The 19,501-nt window shown below is 36.9% G+C and overlaps 1 protein-coding gene across 1 annotated transcript in view; it reads right to left on the reverse strand.

The window, feature by feature from the left end:
* Positions 1-731: 731 nt before the first annotated feature.
* The window catches only part of MLIP (muscular LMNA interacting protein), a 99,017-nt gene continuing 80,247 nt past the window's right edge, over positions 732-19,501 (reverse strand). The window contains exons 12-14 of the mRNA XM_064710121.1: positions 9,513-9,566; positions 3,055-3,089; positions 732-948 (exon numbers count right to left, since the gene is read on the reverse strand). Coding sequence (XP_064566191.1) covers positions 3,063-3,089; positions 9,513-9,566 — 81 coding nt within the window. The 3' untranslated portion in view covers positions 732-948; positions 3,055-3,062. The remainder of the gene's footprint in view (positions 949-3,054; positions 3,090-9,512; positions 9,567-19,501) is intronic.

The following is a 19,501-nucleotide window of genomic DNA, read 5'->3' on the forward strand; positions in this document are numbered from 1 at the left end:
TTTCCTTGTTCTTCCCCCCTGGGGCCCCATACATACCGTATTCTCTTCCGCAGGCCAGCGGGTCGTTGTCTGTCCTCGCAGGTGGCAAGTTGAGACAAGCGGAGCCCACCAGGAAAAAATCCTGGGGCGCCTTGGAGGTCCGTCTATCCCCCTGCCCCGCGGGACAGAGAACTCCTGCCTGGCTCGCCAAAATGTTTTGCGGAGAAAGAAGAAACCTCACAACTTGTAAAAGTTGTAAAGCCCGGTATGCTTTATTACGACGCGCGCCGGACGCAAGACTCCCAAAAGGGCATGCGTACCCTGAAGATTTCAGACCTCCTTTTATCCCCCTTCCAAATGCATATGCATACAGTTTCACAATAAGTTCATACATATTCATCTTGCATGACACTTAGCACTAATTCTTCTTTATCGGAGGAATTCCTAGGTCGGGGGCAGATTGACCTCGTGGTTTTTCTGTTTTTCTTTCTCTGTCTCCTCGCTGTCTCTGGAACGCGGCCTCTCCTTCAGCTTTAGCTCCACAGACCCTTTACCTCTCCTAGACACTTTACCTAGTTCAGGATGGATATTCTGTCTCAATGGAGCCAGATTTACAGGAGTAAAAACAAGAATCACAAAAAACATTTTGCATCAAAAATACAGCTTTATTTAATTTCAACATTTATATTATTTCTAAAGAAAATATGCTGTGTTATATTGGGCATCTCTTAAATCAGCAAGCACTTCAAGAAATGGCATATTCATGTGTGTGTGTATCTCTGGGGTTAATTATGCTAGTACATAAGATTATTTCTTGAAAGAATATTTCGTTGTTATTGCTGCCTTGCAACTAGCATACCATAAGCAATTTTTTTTAATGGTGCTTCAAATAAGACCAGTGCTGTGGATTCCTTCTTAATATAGAAAGAGGCTTCAAATTCAGTTTTTGCTCTTGATCCTAATTTGGGGCTGCAAAAGAAGAATTTTCGTATGAACACAATTTGTCAAAAATACAGATTAGTAAGATGTATAACACACACTGAGGTCACTTAGTTTTCCTAATTTATACAACCTGATGATCTGGCTAACAAATCGAATTCATAGTTTCACAGGAAAAAAAAAAAAACAAACAACCTAAAAGATATATTCAGACTCCACCTTTGTCCTATAGTTGTGGGAGAAGAGAGAGCTGGCAGATCAGATTTATCTCGTGAGAAGCTTGCCTGTCTTTGCAGCAGCCTGAGGCAAACTGCTTTTGCGACTTAAATTTTCACAGAGCTGTAATTGTTCAAATTCAAACTAAATCTCTCTCCCTGAAATTTAGACTCATCTCTTTTTCTCCTACTCATAGGAAAGATGAAAAAGTGACTAATATCCCTTTATAATACTCCATTATGAAGAGAGAAACTGCTGTGCCTCTACTCTGTCCTTTTTTTTTATGTCCTTATCTTCTGTGTGAAAATGCTGAAGCCTTTACATCTTTTCTAAATCTCCCATTTGTTTCCCACATCTTATGCCACTGATTTTGCACTAATAGTGATAAAAAGAGTAATTATCTTCATCATATTATAAACATTCCTTTCAACATCTCCCTGAAAGCATCACTTCTTCTACTCAGACTCAGTTTTTCCTCCCCTATAATCCTCAGGTTCTAACCTGCAGTATTATTGTCATTCTTTTTCTGTCTGTACACATCACATTTCTTAGTATTTTTCTTCAGTCAATTGTATCATATTTATTTCAAGCCATTCCTTTAATATAAGTGAATTTTTCTGAATTAAAATCCTGGCTTCCATGTTGCTTGCAGATACCCCCAATTGGGCATTATCTGTAAATTTGGTAAGCCTACTGTTCATGTAATTGAGAAAGTAGTTAATAGCAAAGCTTTATAGTGCTAGAGCTAGAAGACAACATTCTGGAAGTCACTGAGATGTTCTCCCTCTCAGGCAGCAAATAACCCTTCTGAGAGTCCTGCTTTCCAATCAAGTACCTATCTACCTTATGTGAATTTAATTTACTTTGCTTGCTTAGGGATGTCATGTGAGACTACATTGAAGATACACTGTATAAAACACGTCCTTGTATCTGCCTTGCTGTCACAGAAGGAAATGAGATCAACTTGATAGGACTTGTTTCTGACGCGTCCCTGTGCAAATAATCTTATCTTCTTACCATTCTCTAGATGCCCACAAATGTGTTGTTTAATACTCTGTTCCAGTGTCTTGGAAATGCCATTAGGACTGAATTTTCTGTGATTCCTCAGATTTTCCTTTCCTCTTTTGCTTAGATAGAACATTGTGTTTACCTTTCTCCAGTTTTCTGGAAACTTACTCATCCTGCTAGTCACTAGTGTTTGAGAAATTACGTAGGTTAAGTATTTTAAGGGTAAATTTCATTAGGCTGTTCCATCATGAATACTCCAATTTACCTCAGTATTCCTTCAGGTGTCATTTTCCATTTCTCTTCATGATCCTACTCACAAATTCTTAATAATAATAGAAATAAAATTTTATTCATAATTAATCTCTTTTTGGTTTTTTTTTGTTTGTTTGTTTGTTTGTTTTTTTGTGAAGACTGAAACAAGGAAAGAGGGAATAAAAGGCACTGAACTTTTCAGAATCACCTATTTTCTGGTCTCTCTTGCTAAGTCAGCTCTAAAGCATAGTACATTATTTGCAATGTATTTAACTCTAGCAAACCATTCATTTAATGGCAGTATGTGGTTATGTGCTCAAATAGAAAAAAATTTATCTTATTTCCCTGACATCCTTTCACAATCTAGTTCCAGGGTATACCTCAATTTCTTACAACCATTTGATTGAATCCCACTTAAAATTAATTCTATTGTGACTTTATTCCGTCATGCTAAAAATTGGAATTATTTTGCATTGGTAATAATTCATAGAAAATCATTCACCAAATGTAGTCATCTTATTGTCCAAACACTGAATCATGTACCTAAAGCATCCTATCATCTTTTCAAATAAAAGTATAAAAATTTGATAAAGAGACACCGAAGTAGCTACATATTCTAATTTTGATTGTAATCATATTTTTAAAAATAATAATACTCACCATCATATCTAAACAGAACCTCTTTCATTTGAAACCTATAGAAAAATGAAAATAAAAAGTGAAAACAAAGTGAAGACAAAAATAAAAACTGCAAATGCAGGAACAGTTGTAAATGTTATACAACACTTCTCTGGGTTGTATCAGGATAGTTACAAGTGTTTGTGGATTTCTGGGAAAGATATGTGACAGATGAGGGGCGGCTACAGTTAGCACTTAATTAACCTAAAGAGTAGACCATGGGGTATTTTTTTTGCCTTTCCAGCCATTCAAGAAAGGTTTAATGACAGCCCAGATTTTCATGGTGAAAGAAAACAAGGCAGCAATGGGGGAAATTTTAATTAGCCATAAAGAAACATATTTTATATCACAGGAGTGGTCAAACGCTATAGCTAATTTAAATCTGATTCTATGATTCTAATTACTTATGCCTTACCTAAGTATGGAATAATTTAAAAAAAAAACTTCTTCAGCCTACAATTATGTTCTGTCTAGCTACTCAAGGCAAGTTCTTTTCCTCTAAAACTGCTTCTCAGAACTCCTGCCATTCCTTGAAGGGGACCAGAAACAACAGCTGTTTCTTAATGCCAGGTGGAATTAGATTCCAATTGCAGTTTGAATCACATACTGATATTTCAAACTTTCTCTATCATTCTTATATTACTACCCTTTCAGACCTTTAAATGTAAATTTATAAAGCTAATATACTAACAGTAAATATTTTTATGCAATCCCCATACAAATAAAATTCTATAAATGCATGAAATGTTTTCTCCTTGTTACAGCATGGTGATCTAATATGACCTTTCAAGTCAGTAGGCTATAATTGAAATTTTTTACTTAAAACAAGAAGATATAGTTGAAACTGACTAAAATATTGCCCAAATACCTGTTGGAATATAAATTTCCTGTTGAACATACAAAATTTTCAAGAAAAAAAATTAAAGCACTGTTCAAGTATAAAGTAACTAGAAAGGTTTTCTGCTGATGTTTTAAGTTTTTATTTGATATTTTAGGAGTGTGCATTGTTTGGACCTGCCTTTCTATTTATAAATGTCAGAAGGCAACAGTTAACTGTTTCAGTGGCCCATCCAATTTAGAGGTTAAAGAATTTGTCACCACTAACACCTGAAAATCCCATTCCTTCAGTAAAAACAGTATTTATTCATACATTTAATATTCATTTTCAGGGTCATTACATTTTTAGCTAAATGAACTGCTATAAGTCTATGGAGAGAGCTTAGGGTTGCACTCCTTAGCTCGGTCAAAATAAATCAAGGGCAGTGAGACCCCTACTTCAGAGAGGAAGGGGCGGCAATGTTCTGCCATACCAGTCTACACCAGCTCCACTGCCTGAGGAACAAGGCTGCAAACATGTGCAAGATGCAAAGCAAAAAGTGAATAGTACATCTGTGATGTGACACGTGAAGAGCCCATGGTTATGTCTCCTAGGAAGGCACAAGCAGCAACTCTTCTTTTTCTGCAACATGTCTGGAAAGATCTATCTCATCTGCCAAATGGAAAAAGTAGGTTCTCTCATAAAGTTGACCTGTGAGTGGGAGTGTTTCCAGTGGGGCTCCCTCTGCTTCTGTTAGGTCCTTGCTTTGACAAGCTGGAATCTTCCTTACAAGTTGAAAAGGTATTGAGCAGTAAGCAAGAGCTGAATCATTACAGAATAATTCAGGGTCCACTGAGGAGAGTGTTTAACTGAAAGAACATCACTTTGCCATGATAATGTCATTTAGGTTGGAGCTTTTGTTTACAGTAAAACCCTTTACATAAATTCTGTAGTACAAGGACACTTTCATAAAATGGCTACATTTTCCTCTTATAGGTAGACTCTATCAATGATTAATACTATTGTTTACTTCAGAGCAGGAACACTCCTTCAGTAAATAATGACCAAGAGCAATGCAAAACAAAACTTTGGACCATATTGACATTTTCATAGAATTTCAAATTTCAAGAACTTTTGTTACTTTGCACAGAAGACAGTTGGTAAAATCCTGTCGCCACCAAAGTCAATAGAATCAACTTTCTCTTGTGGGGTCTTTTTATAAATGTTTATCCTTAGGACAATGTTGACTTTAGAAATGCTATTGATTTCTCAAGTAACTATTGCAGATCTTTCATGAACAAAACAAACAGATAAAACTGAGTAATTACTCAACTTCAGCAAAAGATTACATGGACTTGAAGTAATTGTATTGGTAGCTATAATTAGTCATTTATTAGTAATTGTAATTGTAGACTTGGGATTTTGTAAATCATAGATGAATAAGGGTAATGAGGACATACTTTTACTTTATACAGGTACATATGCCCAACATTCACTCTAAAGGTCCTGACTCAGTAAAATTCTGAGACTGATTATAACACCATTCACACATCATAGCATGGGCAAGCACTAGCTTTTCTTGAAAGGAAGACAGAAATTATTGGCATATTACTTGGCTATGTTTCAAAGAGTATCCTTCACACCTCCTCCATTTAAAATGCACTGGTAGTAGAGAAGGATTTCACAAGGAGGAGAATATCACTTATTTATTTTCTTACTTTCACAGGGAAGTCACAGGTCTTACTTGGTGCATGCCGTAACAGAATGATGCTAAAATTACACAAATGCTATTCTTCTGAATAGAAGGTACCTCCATTTTATTTGTTTGTTTATTATTATTATTTCCAGTGAATACTTTGCTTTGAGGAAAACAATACAAATTACTAAGGAGAAACTAGCAGCACATTTCCCTCATTTCCTCTCTCACTCCTTCCTAGAGGTGTTTACATTTCACAGAGCATCTGTCCATCCATTTGGGTTCTTTTGGAAGTGCACAAATCACACTTACTTTCTCATTCTGAAGGAGGAACATTGCAGGAAAAGTTAAGTATGAGCCTATATAAATTTTAGATAAAGAGAGTAGATAATAATTTAGATAATATAGGAGAATGATCTAAGGGTCTTATGATAGCAGTAAGAGTAATATTGGATTTATGACTTGGCAGATTTTTTTTCCTAATCAGTTCATCATCCAAACAGAATTCACTGATAAAAAAAAAGAAGACATATTAAATTAGGATGAGGATTTGTAGGTTACGAAACTCATAAGGTAGGAATTCAGTATAAACTGTTCTTAGAGTCAAGATAGGTTCCCAAATAAAAAGGAACAACACAGGTGCCTGAAAGATGTTGGGATTTTAAAAATCATCAACCAAGACCTTCCTTGCATTTTTTAATGCACTAGAAAGGGAAAGCATTATAACATACAATTCTGAAAACCCAACCACATAAAACAGAAAGTGGTGAAAATATGTTCGTTTTTCAGACATAGCTTGACAACAACTTATCTCCAAGAAGCCACTACTCTCAGGTCAGCTAAGAGGGCTGTCCCACATAACTTGAGCTGCACCTAATTCTGTGTTGCTGTCCTGTCTGTCTCCAAGACAGCATAAATGTTGATTTCCTTCTGAGTATCAATGCTGAATTCTTCCATTTCAAGCAACAGATCTCAAGGGAAACAGATGCCTTTGCTCAGTTCTTCTTGACTGAGAATGAAAAATGGGGGTCATCTCTAGATGCATTTATGTCTTCTCTGACACCCATTAAAGTGACAAAGAGATTGCTCAGCCTTCACATGGCCAGCCTGATGTGCCCTGGTCACCTCCTCCTTCTAAAACTGTGATTAAAAATTTGGGAAAATACTGGATCATTTGCTTTTTACGAGTTGAACAGTTCTATGAAAAAGGCCTTCTTTGATTTGTAATAGCGAAAACAGTAAATATGTCATCTCTTGATGTTACTTCCCAAGCAGCTTGTGGTGAGCCTGACACAATTCTTCTGATATTTCTGCATGGACTGGAGTCCACTTGCATAGTCACAGTGGCAAAATACTCATTAGTGACACGCCCCAGGGAACCAGCAGTCAGCTTGCTCAGCTGTACAAAATGATATCTGACACTTTTTTTTCAACTATAAAGCTAATTATTTGCCTCTAGCTAACATTATTATAAGTCATCCAATAAGATGTTAATCAAAGGACATACTAAGTGTACTGATAACAGCACTTGTAAATCTTCTTTCCCATCAATCGTCTTTGGTCCTTATAAATGCAACCACAGTTTCATCAGATATAGTTGTTCTACAGATCATGGTACAAATTGTCCCATTGTTTTACTACATTTAAGCTTTTGTTGAAAATGTAAATAGAAATTCTGTTCAAAGTGCTTGTTTAAAATATAAGGGAACTTTTAGAGGACAGTTTTAATATATTTTACCTGCCTTGGAACAGACCAAGCTGGCCTCTAACCAAAGAAATTTTGCACTTTTTTTGTGTCTGACTTTACTATGTCAGTACAAGATCCTTCACTTTCTGAATGGATCTTAATAATGATCTTAATAATCTTAATAGTTGAATTATGTGTCTTGTCTCTTAAAGAATTCTCTTTGAAAGTATCAGTCTTTCCATTAGATTTGCAAAATTCTTCCTCAGTGTGCAAATTGTAAAGTAGAAGGATGAGACACAAGGATCTAGCTTTTTGCTTCCCTCTGTTTTCAAATACAGGAAAATCATCTACATCATCAGAGGCTGCAAATATACACACACACACACACATACACATTTATACATGTATGTGCATATATACCCTTTTTAGAGTTCCTGGTGTACTGCAAATCTGCTTAATCTCAAAACCAAATTTATCCTCAGAACTATTTAGTCCTTCTCACTGCCTTCTAATGATATACCATTACTTCAATAATATTTCCAAAACTTTACAGCTGAGATGGAAAAAAAACCCAGCCTAACTGAGAAGATCTGAAAGGTTTTCTTAGTCTAACTTCACCTTGTGAGGGCATTTTGGGTTTTTCTTTGAATAGCAGACACTGTAACACCTGCTTTTGAGAGAATCAAGAAGTGGCTCCTGGGAGGCAGAGGAAAGGAGATTGATGGTGTAAAAACAAGCAGAAATGTCAAAGGCAAGGAACAAAGGAGGAGATTTGGAGGGCTGTGATGGAGATTCAAACAAAAAGAGATATGAAACAGCTCCAAGTCCCTGACACCCTGTGCAGAGAGGCCAGGGATGCACAAGAAAATAGAGGCTACGGTCATGCCTAGGTACTCCTGGTGCAGAACTGCAGTCTGTTGATCCACCCAAGCACTGAGATATCAACCTCTTTTCATTTTTATCTTTTTTCCAGTGGAAACTGAGATAAACTGTGAGGATATATTGATATGTTGTCAACAAACTCAGAATTCAGGCAAATCCTCCACTTCCAAAATGTGAAGAGCTTGACCCCAAAACTCCCACAGTATTTTTCAAAAGTAAAAGGAAGTTACTCATTTGGTAGAAATGACTGGCAAACATGCATTTCATATATGTAAATTATCATGTGGCTGCTTTCAGACAAACTAGAACTAATTTTAAAATAATAAATTTTTTAAAAAACTGTTTCTAAATATGCAAATACCATTCATATCTGTATTTTTACATTCATTAAAAAACTAGTGAAATAATTGTGAGAATGCACCTGGTAAAAGAGGTCTTGGCAGTAAAGAAATCATTCTTGTGTCATAAACATTCTCATACTGCTATTATTGGTACTAAATTATGCTTTCATGGGTGAATTTCCAAAATAGTATTGAAAATGTCCCGTATGAGTGGTGTTCTATTACATTCCAAAGCCAGATAAAGAGCGTGATAGTTAATTGAATTACATATGTCTATTCCGACACTGAGGCTATAATTCATCTTCATGCTCATGATCTTGTTGGAAAAAAGGACTTGCCAGTGCCAGCTGGGCCTTTTTTATTTTCTATATGCTCTGTCTCAAGAGAAAATTGATAATGAATAATAGATTGCATCTTCTCTCACTGAATGAGTTGTCTACAGTGGTAACCACTATGGTCCTACAGTTTAGACACATAAATGTAGTAGGAAATTGGCAACTGAATTTAGACTTCAAGAAAAGTTTTTTATTCTTCTTCAAAGTAAAAAAAAAAAACTAACTGGCACTGAATTTTGATACTTGAATTAAATTTTATGTTTTCTTGACTGTCTTTTATGAAATTCTTAATAACTATCCTAAGTGCTTCTGATAGCTGTAGTACCTGGTATTTAAAACAGAAGCTATATTAGTGACTGAAAATTGTGGAATGTGTTATTTAAATATGGCTGCATAATTTAACCATTCCCACTTGCTAACATCCCAACAGCACATATCAGGAACCTGGAGTATAAATGTTACTGTTATTTCAAATTCACATGAGCACCAGTTGGCAAAACAACTCTGGGTTTTTTCCTTCATTGATCATTAAGAACAATTAATGTTTATGTAGTCTGCTCTGGAAAAAAGAGCAGGTTTGGAAGCTCAGCACATTTTTACTGGTCAACCTTATATGGGCTATGCAAATAGAAGATAAAGCTAGCATGCAAATGCTTAAACCCATTAAATGTCAACTGATTACCTCCTTGGAGATGAGCATCTCATTTTCTGGAATAGGCACCATGGAAAAACTGGGCTGCCAAGCCAAGATGTCACAGGTTGGAGAGAGCATGAGGTTAAACACAGGAAAAAGAAATCCATTATCAGTTCAATTTCCATATAAAATATCACTAAAATTTAAAATTAAAGCAAATACCCTCAGACATACTAAGGATAGCAAGGCATTGAGATCTGTGCTCAGCAGACTCTCACTACTCCTTGTCTGTTTTAAAATCTATTTCAAGGTATGGCCTGTTTTCTGTTATATTAAATTCCCATAATTAAAAGGGTGGGGAAGGGAAAATTCCTTTTGAATTTCAAAGAGGCATCTCAAGTAAAAATCACAGCAAAAGCACCTACTTTATGATACATTTAGTATGAGATAATTCACTTAAAGTCATTTCAAACTAGAACCATACCAATATCAATGAGAATTTAATTAGAATGCAGGTAAATCAGCTCGAGTTTATAAAGGCAGAGTTAAGATCATAAGCTTCTGACATTTTCTTATAGTGTGACATAGAGACATCATGTTTAAAGAAAAGGTTGCTGAAAGTTTTGATATGTGAATGCTTGAGTATTCTCTAAAAGATTGGAAGAAGCCTGCTATTTCCAGTGTATCAAAGGCATTAATTTATTTTGGCATTTAGATCAAATAGTAAACCAGCGAATTACATGTTGCTTAAAAATATTGCTCTTCTAAGAAAATTGATTTTTACACTGTGCTTTTTGAGAAGCAAAACTGATCTGCTAAACTGGCTGTGTACACAAAGAAATATACTGAAGTGGAATATACTCTAATTTTCTGCAATTACTTTATGAATGTGTTATATATTTCTCTCTTCCTTTGCAAATTTGCCCTGATTTCTTCCCAGAGAAGAAGGCATCTACTTTATCGACAACAGAAGCTTTGAGCCATTTAACTTCCTTTTTTTGTGATTACTATTCCCAAAAATGAAAAGGGAAGGGAACAATTTTAGGCAACAAGTTTATTTATTCAATAGATTTTTATAAAGGAGTAAATTTAGGCAAAAGAAGGGTAAGGAAGGGGTAAGGTACCTAGGTCCTCCAAATGGCAACATCCCTCCCTCTGACACTCCTGTGGCTCCCAATGTCAATCAGGCCAAGGCTTCCCCCAGACCTTACACCACCTCCTGCTGCTGCACTCACAGGAGGTGTTTGATGGTCTGCGTGGAACAGATATTCTGCTTCCAAACCCAGCAACCCACGATTACCAAGCCTAGGCAATTATTGATGACATACAGGTACAAAGTTCTAGCAACACCTGTGGCATCTTGGCAAGTGTATCCCATTGGAAAAAACCCTAGAGCTGAGATATTCATTGCCTCATCAGAATATGGCACATCTTTATCCCAGACAAAGTAAGAAGGGTCAACCTCAAAGAGAAGAAGGAAAGTATTTTTCATATTCTGTTCACTTTCTGATGTACAACTAAGCCCTCTGAGAAGAATTCTCCACTGCTCACAAGAAAGAAAAGCTCTGTAGTCAGGCAGTGACCTGAGAAAGGAACACCTCAAATTGCACAGAGAGAAAATCAATGAAAAATGCACTTCTATTGTGTTATCTCATCCTGGCCTTTCTTGCTGGTACTCACTGCCTGCTCTCTTAACCTGAAATGCCCCTCTCAGTCATGATTCTGCCTTACCTTTTTTCTTGAATATGAGGTCTCAAGTCCATCCTTAGACCTGACAAGAGTAATTACCTTTTTTTGTCCAAGAAATGCATTTCTTCTCTTATTTTGATAGCATCCTCTTTTCAAATTAAGAGCCAAACTGTGTGACAGTCTCCATAGGGAGGAAAATTATTTCTATTTTATGGAGAGGTACTCTTAATATTAATTGGTTTGGAGATATTTAATTAAAAGAAGGCAAGGAAGGCAACCAAATAATAATGAAGAAAAATAGTTAGTAAACAATATTGAGTCCTCTCTGTTTCCACAAGGCTTCTCTGACCAAAACCCCTTGAAGTATCATAGAAGAGTCTATGCATTCTACTAGCCAGGTGGGTCTAGTCTTAAGGAAGCAACTTATAACTCATTTATAAAGAACTTTAAGTAGTACTTTAGTGAATAGAGAACACATAAGCCAAGGGCTGCACCCTTTTTCTGCTGAAATAACACTTAGTCTTGCAGGTCCCTGAAAGCAAGGTGTTCAGATCTTGCCTGAAATCATTCAGTTCTGCCTCTGCCAGCTGCAAAGGAAACAAATGCCTTGGCCTGGCTGACACCAGCCCAAAGACCCAGAGGCTGATTACATGTGTTATTTCCATCAAGTGTCAGTGTAAACCAAAATGTGTCTGCCTTGTTTAGAAAATGTCCCATACCTGTCCTGAGTTTAACCAAAAGGCTACAGAATCTTGTTCTTACTGATTTTTCCTTAAAAATATTATTTTTTATTGTGTTCTTGGCTGCACATGACACAGCCAACTTCCAAATACTACTTCAGAATATGAAGTAGGCAGAATGAGGCTGGATTAGCCCTTTCTTACTAGACATTGTGTCACTGTCGCCCCTCAGAGTCATGCAGGAATGTGCTTGTTTCCACCAGATCTGAGATGTGAATGCAAGTAGGACTTTGTACTTTTTATGGGTGTGTAGTATCAGTGAGACCTCATCAAACTCTGTCATTGGCATTCTTCCATCTTCAGGTCAAAGCAGCTGGCAAGAAGTCCTATCTCCTATGCAAATGTGAAAATATTGTGTCTGCTGATGGTGGGAGATGAATATTGCTTTTATAATTACCACTCTTTTTTCCTGTGACAGTTAAAAAATTCTGCATTACTCTTACAAGGTTAATCAACAATTTTTAACTTTTCCAGATGTTACTCAGATTTCTCTTGATGTGGCATTTTTTCTTTATTATTTCTAAGAACAGTGAAAGAGCAAACCAGACAAATCTGCATTTGTGGCTGCAAATTTGTAGTGAGGACAGCAGAGTATCTTTACAATGTATAAGTACTTGCAGCACGTAATTTCAAAGATAAATTTTATACCTGCCCAAAATAACCTCTTACAGACTAAGACAAGGCTTAGAAAGAGGTGGTTATATAATATCTTCATTAGACCTTTGCTCATTTAGTTCTGTAATCAGCAAGACATATTTGCCTTTAAAAGGTCAGTTGATCTTTATCGTGCTATGAATCACAGCTGCCTCTGAACTAATATAAAGCTTTCTGAATTGTTCTCAGTGTAAGATGTTTTTCACAAATCCAAGTCCCTCTCTGGAGGGTCTGCAGCCTTTGCTAATTGAGGCACCAGCTTAAAACTGGAACCACTGAGAGATAACATACATAGGAAGTAAGAATATTTCAACTATAGTAACCAGAGAACATTTACATTTACACTACCCTGTCAAGTTACTCTTTGAAAATAAATTGGGCACTCTAGACCCATATTAAACATAGATACATTCCTTCACAATAGGAAGGAAGACTAAAACATTAATTTAAACATGTACAACAAGCAAATATTTTCATTAAACAGTTTTATGTCTTTCTGCATTATCTGAGTGACAATGAACATGAAATACTCAGTACAATAAATGGTAAACCACCCACAGAAGCACAGAAAAGAATACTTTCAACTAAGGGGAAATAAAATTATATAATGTAAAGGGTTAATTTATGTTTTCAATGTCCCTAGACTTTTTGAAATGACACAGTATAAAATCTATAAAATCTATAAAATCTATAAAATCTATCAAACCAAGTCAAAAGTGGTAGAAATATCATATAAATATGATATCATTAAAATAAATCATTAAGCCCAAGAATGCTATAAAATAATATACAAAGACACAGCAATATTAATCATTAATATTTTCCCAACGAGGAGGTCCAATTTGTAGCTCAGCACTAATGAACTGACTCTGATATCTTTTTTACACCAAAGCAATTTTTCTGGGTCACAGATAGTAGACTGATCAACCACAATACACCTACACAAGTGCAACATTTAAATACCAAAGTTCAAAACAGAGAAAGAAACTGTCTTCCAGAAAATAAAAGCTGTTGGGATGATGTCTGGGAGAAAAGTGCTTTTCCATGGCAACCTTGAAAGGCTGCTGTATTCACAGAATGTCACTTCCCACTATGCTACTATTAATCAAATACAAACTCCAATGAGTAGGAGATTGGATGATGAAGTAAACACCACAGATTTCATTTAAAAAATAATAAAGACTCCCTTTAAATATTCTGCTTTCCTATGAGCCTGGAAATCTGCAAGTGATTATGAAAAGTTGACACTTTTGGCATGATTGCATTTAGTGGTTTCAAGAAAATTCCATTTAGACCATTAAGGAAAAAAATTAAATTGGCTTGAGCACAAAGTTGGAGATTAAAGAGAACTTGTCCTCTGCTACTGTTATAAGTAATGCCTGACCAGACAGAAATGGTAATTTTTTAACATTTCTCACACTGCTTGCAAAAAGGCAGTTCCCTCCAATCCATTTTCAAAGGTTGTGCCGCTAAATATTTAACAAACAGGGAGATTTTCACAGGAGTGTTCATAAATTGTGTATTCAGCCCTTGGTGCCAGAAAGAAAAGTTTGAAAGGCACTGGAGACTTAGAGACTGAGGGAGCTACACTCATCCAGTTCTTGTCTCTTGGCTTGAGCAGGTCATTCCTTTCTCCTTCAAAAAATAGCTAATTTTCTAAAAGCTAGTGGTCTCTGCCCTGAGAGGTATTTACATCTATTCCTGTGCCTCCTATAAAGCACAGAATCTTAGAAGAGCACCGTTTGGGAGGGCCCTGCCTTTTGAGGGAAACAGAGCCTAGGTGAGGTTACCTAGCACCCTGTCCAAACACGTCTTGAAAACTACCTCTGGTGGGGATTATGAACATCTCTAAAGAGGTTGTTACAGTGATTGGTCACTGTCACAAAAAAAAAATCTTTTGTATAACAAGATTAATTCTCTCCTACTGCTAGTGGAACCTATTGTACCTTGTCTTCTCCATGTGGCTCCATAAGAGAAAGCCTCTGTCCTCTCCCTGACTGTTTTTTAAGTACTAGAATCTTGTGAAGAGGTCCTCCCTGAGCCTTTCCTTCTCCAGGAAGAAAAGACCTAACTCCTTCAGTCTTTCCTCTTAGGGCAGGTTCTCTTTCTCAGTCCTTTGATCACATCTGTGGCCCTTCTTTCGACTCTTACCAGCCTGTCTGCATCTTTTTTGAATTGCAGAGACCAGAATTAGACACAGTATCCCAGGTGCAGAGTTGTGCTCTTCCACATTTCTCCCTTAAAGACTGGAGGAATTCCCATCAGAACTATGCTTTGGAGCAAACCACAGAGCTCCACATTTCCTCTGACTCTCCATCACTGCAACACTTTTATGTCATTCCTTTTTCCTGAGTTCTTTTGTTGCAATCAAAAGGAAAAGGAGCTTTTTAAGCAATAAATCTTTTAAATCATGTAATTATTAAAGTCTGGGGAGTTTAAATAAGAGCAGAAGCACCTGGTGGCTGGGCAACAGAGTGGGGAAGGAGAGGACAAGAGAGATAACAAGGCAAGTAAGAACAGAATCAGCTCAATTAAGTGGACAACATTTTTATTTCAGAAGTAGCCTGTGCACAGATGTGAGGAGAGAGACACAATACCTTGGTTCCCACTGCCTCCTTCTATCAAATCTTAAAAGCACATTATGAAATTATTGGTATACAGATTATGTATTTCATCACTTCAAACAGTTATAATCCACAAAAACTGCCCGGTCTATCTTTCAGCCTGATCTCTGTAATTTCATCACCTATGGAGATTCAGGTACTTCAAAAAAACAATCTGGCACCAAGTCAAGCCTGCCTGAACAACACCACAATAAGCATTTCAGATCAATAAAGCTGATATTATCTTATACCCTGAGCCAACAAATGACATGATCCTGGCATTAGGTCCTCACCATATCCAGTCTCCCTAATATAAGACATAGGTAATCGTTTTGGTTGTTTCCATTTCCCATTTCTGAGGCAACACTGGTGGAAAATAACTTAATTCAATGTGACCTCCTGTCCTTTTTCAATACTGCATTTTTAACATATTTAGAATGGTTATAAGAATTTATACCAGCTGGTTTTGCCCTCTAGTGGAAGGTGAAGCAAAACACAACACGTAATTAGAAACTTATCATCGTTCATAGATTGACCCTGTGGACACTGACCACGTGTTTACTGGGTGGCTGGAGAGACAGCAGGTGAGTCACTGCATGTTATTCCTTATCCTAAAGGATGGCAAGTGGAAAGGGGAAAATCCAGGAAACTAACAGAGAAAATAGTCCAGGTTTAGTAGAGAACAGAAAGAAATTCCCATGCTGTCAGGATGTTGTTTACAGAATGGGTCTAACTGTTTGAAATGCCGACACTTTATCCTGTGTCTGCTGTGCTATATTTTCTGCTACTGCAAGTTCTTATATTTTTTTATAAATTTTATAGTTTCTTTTTAAAAACATTATTACCTTAAGACTTTAGCTGGGTGGTTCAGGAAATAGTAGGCAAATATTGTTAGGAATTTTATCAGCATATACTGAATCAAATGTTAAATATTGATTATGAAAACAAAATCAAAATTAATATTCCTTTGTTTATCAATGAATGTTAATATTATAGACCAAAACAGAAGCATAAAAAAAAATCTAACTGATGAATATTTGCTTCTGAGGTGGAAAAAACTCTGTCTGTATTAAAATAGCCCAGTATTGACATCTGATTATTCTGTTTGCCAAAGAACAGCTGACATGATATACCAAAAAATTACACTCTCTTAGTTACCTTCAGACACTTTTTTCCTGACTTATTCACTTTTCTATTCAAATTTCTGAGTTTTTAGCATTGTTTTCATTAGCAACAGTAAATATCCATTTTCCTTGTATAGAAATGGATTTATTGGTCATGTGAACTATTCGTTTGTTCATGTGCATGCCTACAATGAACCAGGAAACTTCTCCAAAATATTTCATTGTAAAATCTTTTCTGCCTAAGCAAATATGTCTGCCCAGTTCAGTAAAAATTTAAACAGAACTTTTGTTCTGTTTTAACCAGTCTCTCAGATGGGAAAAGGTGCTTTTGTTCAGGCTGTCTCAAAGTAAGAGTGGAAGGTTGATTTTAGTTCTAGTTTTATTCCTGGTTTATCCTCATAAGTGGGTAAAATGGTAAATCCCATGGGATGGAGGGGCCAATATCAAACACTATTGACATTGCCTATTAACCTAAACCATGCTTCTAGAATGGAGAAAGGCATTTCCAGGTTTTTCTTTAGAGCCTGGCAGCTGATCAACATGTATACTCTGCAGAGATTACACATTTTTCCAAAGCAGTCTTGACTCCCTGTCAAACGTGCTTGAAACTAGTGACACATATTTCAGCCTGGTACTTCCCCTGAAGAGGAAACCAGGACACAGCATTAAATAAACAGCACCCAATGCCAACATTTTAACCTCTTGCATCCCAAACAATGTACACTGTGCAGCTCAGAGTGGGACAGTCTCTCCTGGAAACAAGGTTTGATCATTTCCAGACAGATTCTGCGTTAGAAAAAGAGGAAGTAGAAGAGATGCATCTGAGAGGTTTCAAACAGCATCTTTTATGAACTTCCACAACTGATGCTTTTCTAGGGCAGGAGCTCTCTTGAGGTACTGTAAATATCTTGTGTCAGCTGCTCATCAAAATACTTCCATTTAGGCGCAAATTTAGGCACAAATACTTCAATTTTCACCTTACAAACTCATTAGCCAGCCCTGTTACCCACACACCTCGGACTACAGAGATTTTTGTCCAACTTCTCCAGTGCTGTTTCAAAGAAGATAAAAATGTCAGCAAGAATATCATTCACTTTGCACTGGCGAGAGAAAACTGCTTGTCAGCATGACAGAGAGAGCCACTGGAAAAGTCTATATTTCTCTCGGATTAGTCTCCCTTTTCTCAATCACCAAGGAAAAAATAAATACCCCATTACTTTAGTGAGGGGAAATACTAAAACTAATCTTAGCATGAGGGATGAAATAGATTTCTACTGATTTAGAGAAGAAATAGTTTGAATGAAAAGTGGTGGGAGCCTGTCCTAGCTGATCTAGAGAAAGCCAGACCCAACACGAGCCGTGTCAAGGAAAGGAAAAGCTGTAATATCTCCAGGGGAGCTGGACACACAGGCTCATGTGAGATACATCTCCCATAGCTCTTGCCAGCACTGAATCCTAATGACTCAACTGAATTCTGCCTAGAATTAAAAGGATAACAGCCTACACAGATCCTGAATCACACTATACTTGATGCTCACCTTGTTGTACAAAAAGTTGTGTCTGTAAGGGCTATAAGGATTCTCATGAACATCACACACAACAGAAGTGGCTGAAAGTCCAGAGTTTGGACAGTCAGTGGGGGAGATGGAGGAAGGACACAAAGGGGACTTAGCTGGAGGGATCAGTTTAGTTGGATACAGAGGGTGTAGGAGACAATTGTCTATGAAAAAGTAAACAGAAACAAATTAATGGGTGCAGAAAAATAAAAAAGAAGTCTGGGCAGAAAGCAAAGTGCTTTTCTTGCACCATTTTATGTCTCCTAGATCTTGATAGATCCAGGAAAGGTACTGAACTTTTATGCCAATACAATTGATCTACACTTAACATTTTGATTGGCATGAAAGTGCACACACAAAAACCTGCAGCAGATATCCCATTAAACCACTTATACTTCGATTGACTGGGGTCCAGTGCAACTCCCTTCTGCAGCTCAACTGGTGCTCAAGCAACAGAAAAGAAAATCCCTAAAGGATCCTGTGCTAGGATAAAATCATCATGTTTGGGGAATTTAATAAAACAGGAACAAAACCAATGTAAAATGTCTGAAAGGTACAAAAGACAGCTGTATCTGTATATGAGCAGGAGCACTCCAGGGTTTTTAGCAAGACTCCAACAAGACTTTTGAGACATTGAGGTGTTAAACCAGTGAAGGTGCATACACAATAATTTTTGCTGCTCTAAGTTGTCAGTAGTTAGTAGTGTTTCTCGTTAAGAAAACCCAATATGTATGCTCTTTTTGCACCTAAGGATAAAACCCTTCTTAAAAAGAGATTTTCAAAAGAATTGGGATAGAGTCAAGGAGGCATACCCAGGTTTTGGCACACATCTTGCACTTAGATTTTATCAAGGCTGTTGACATAATACATCCTGGATTCTCACTTAGTTGGCTGGCGGTCTAGACCAGCAACTCACTGTGCTGTGCCTTTGAGCCAAAGAACCAGAAAATTTGTGACAAGAGCTGTGATTAGTTCCAGCAGAAGCTAATGCATTGCCCTCCAAAAGAGTGAGCATGAGCAAGCAGAGGATCAGAGCTGGGCAGCAGCCCAGCCACTTCACACCAGCCTTGCCTCCTGCCGTGCCTCTTCAAAGGCACCAGGCCTGCCCCTATTAATGCTAAACTTCTGCAAACTGGTCACACAGGTTCACACCAAATGGAGCTAATATCTCTTTAGTTCATCTTTATCTCCTTCTTCCATTGCCCAAAGTAATTTATTTTTTAAATTACAAAGGAGTCTGTAAACATTCTTGCTAATAAATATTTACAAGCACATGAATTGTCTAACATTCCTTATGAGTCATTTCACATAATTATGTAGCAAAATGCTTAACTTTCCTGCAAAAAATATTGTTTCCCCAATTTCAAATCAAAATCTTCATAAAGCTGTCATATCAGCACTGTTACAGATTAATTTCCAGGTCCAGTGTATTTCATGGTTCTTTTTTGAACAAAGTGGGACATACTTAGAAAAATCCTGGAATGCTACTGAAATGGATGAAGAGGAAAAAAACTTCTTTCTCATGATGGGAAAAATACAATCTCCAGTAAAGGCATCTAAAAATGTGGGAAGCTTAATAGTGTTGGATTGGAACCTCAAAAACATTACACTCTCTCTGTAAAAATTGTTTGAGGTGTGGATATCCACTAGGTAACAGTAATACCAGTTCTA

This window comes from Zonotrichia leucophrys, chromosome 3 (assembly GCF_028769735.1).
Source record: "Zonotrichia leucophrys gambelii isolate GWCS_2022_RI chromosome 3, RI_Zleu_2.0, whole genome shotgun sequence".
NCBI lineage: Eukaryota > Metazoa > Chordata > Aves > Passeriformes > Passerellidae > Zonotrichia > Zonotrichia leucophrys.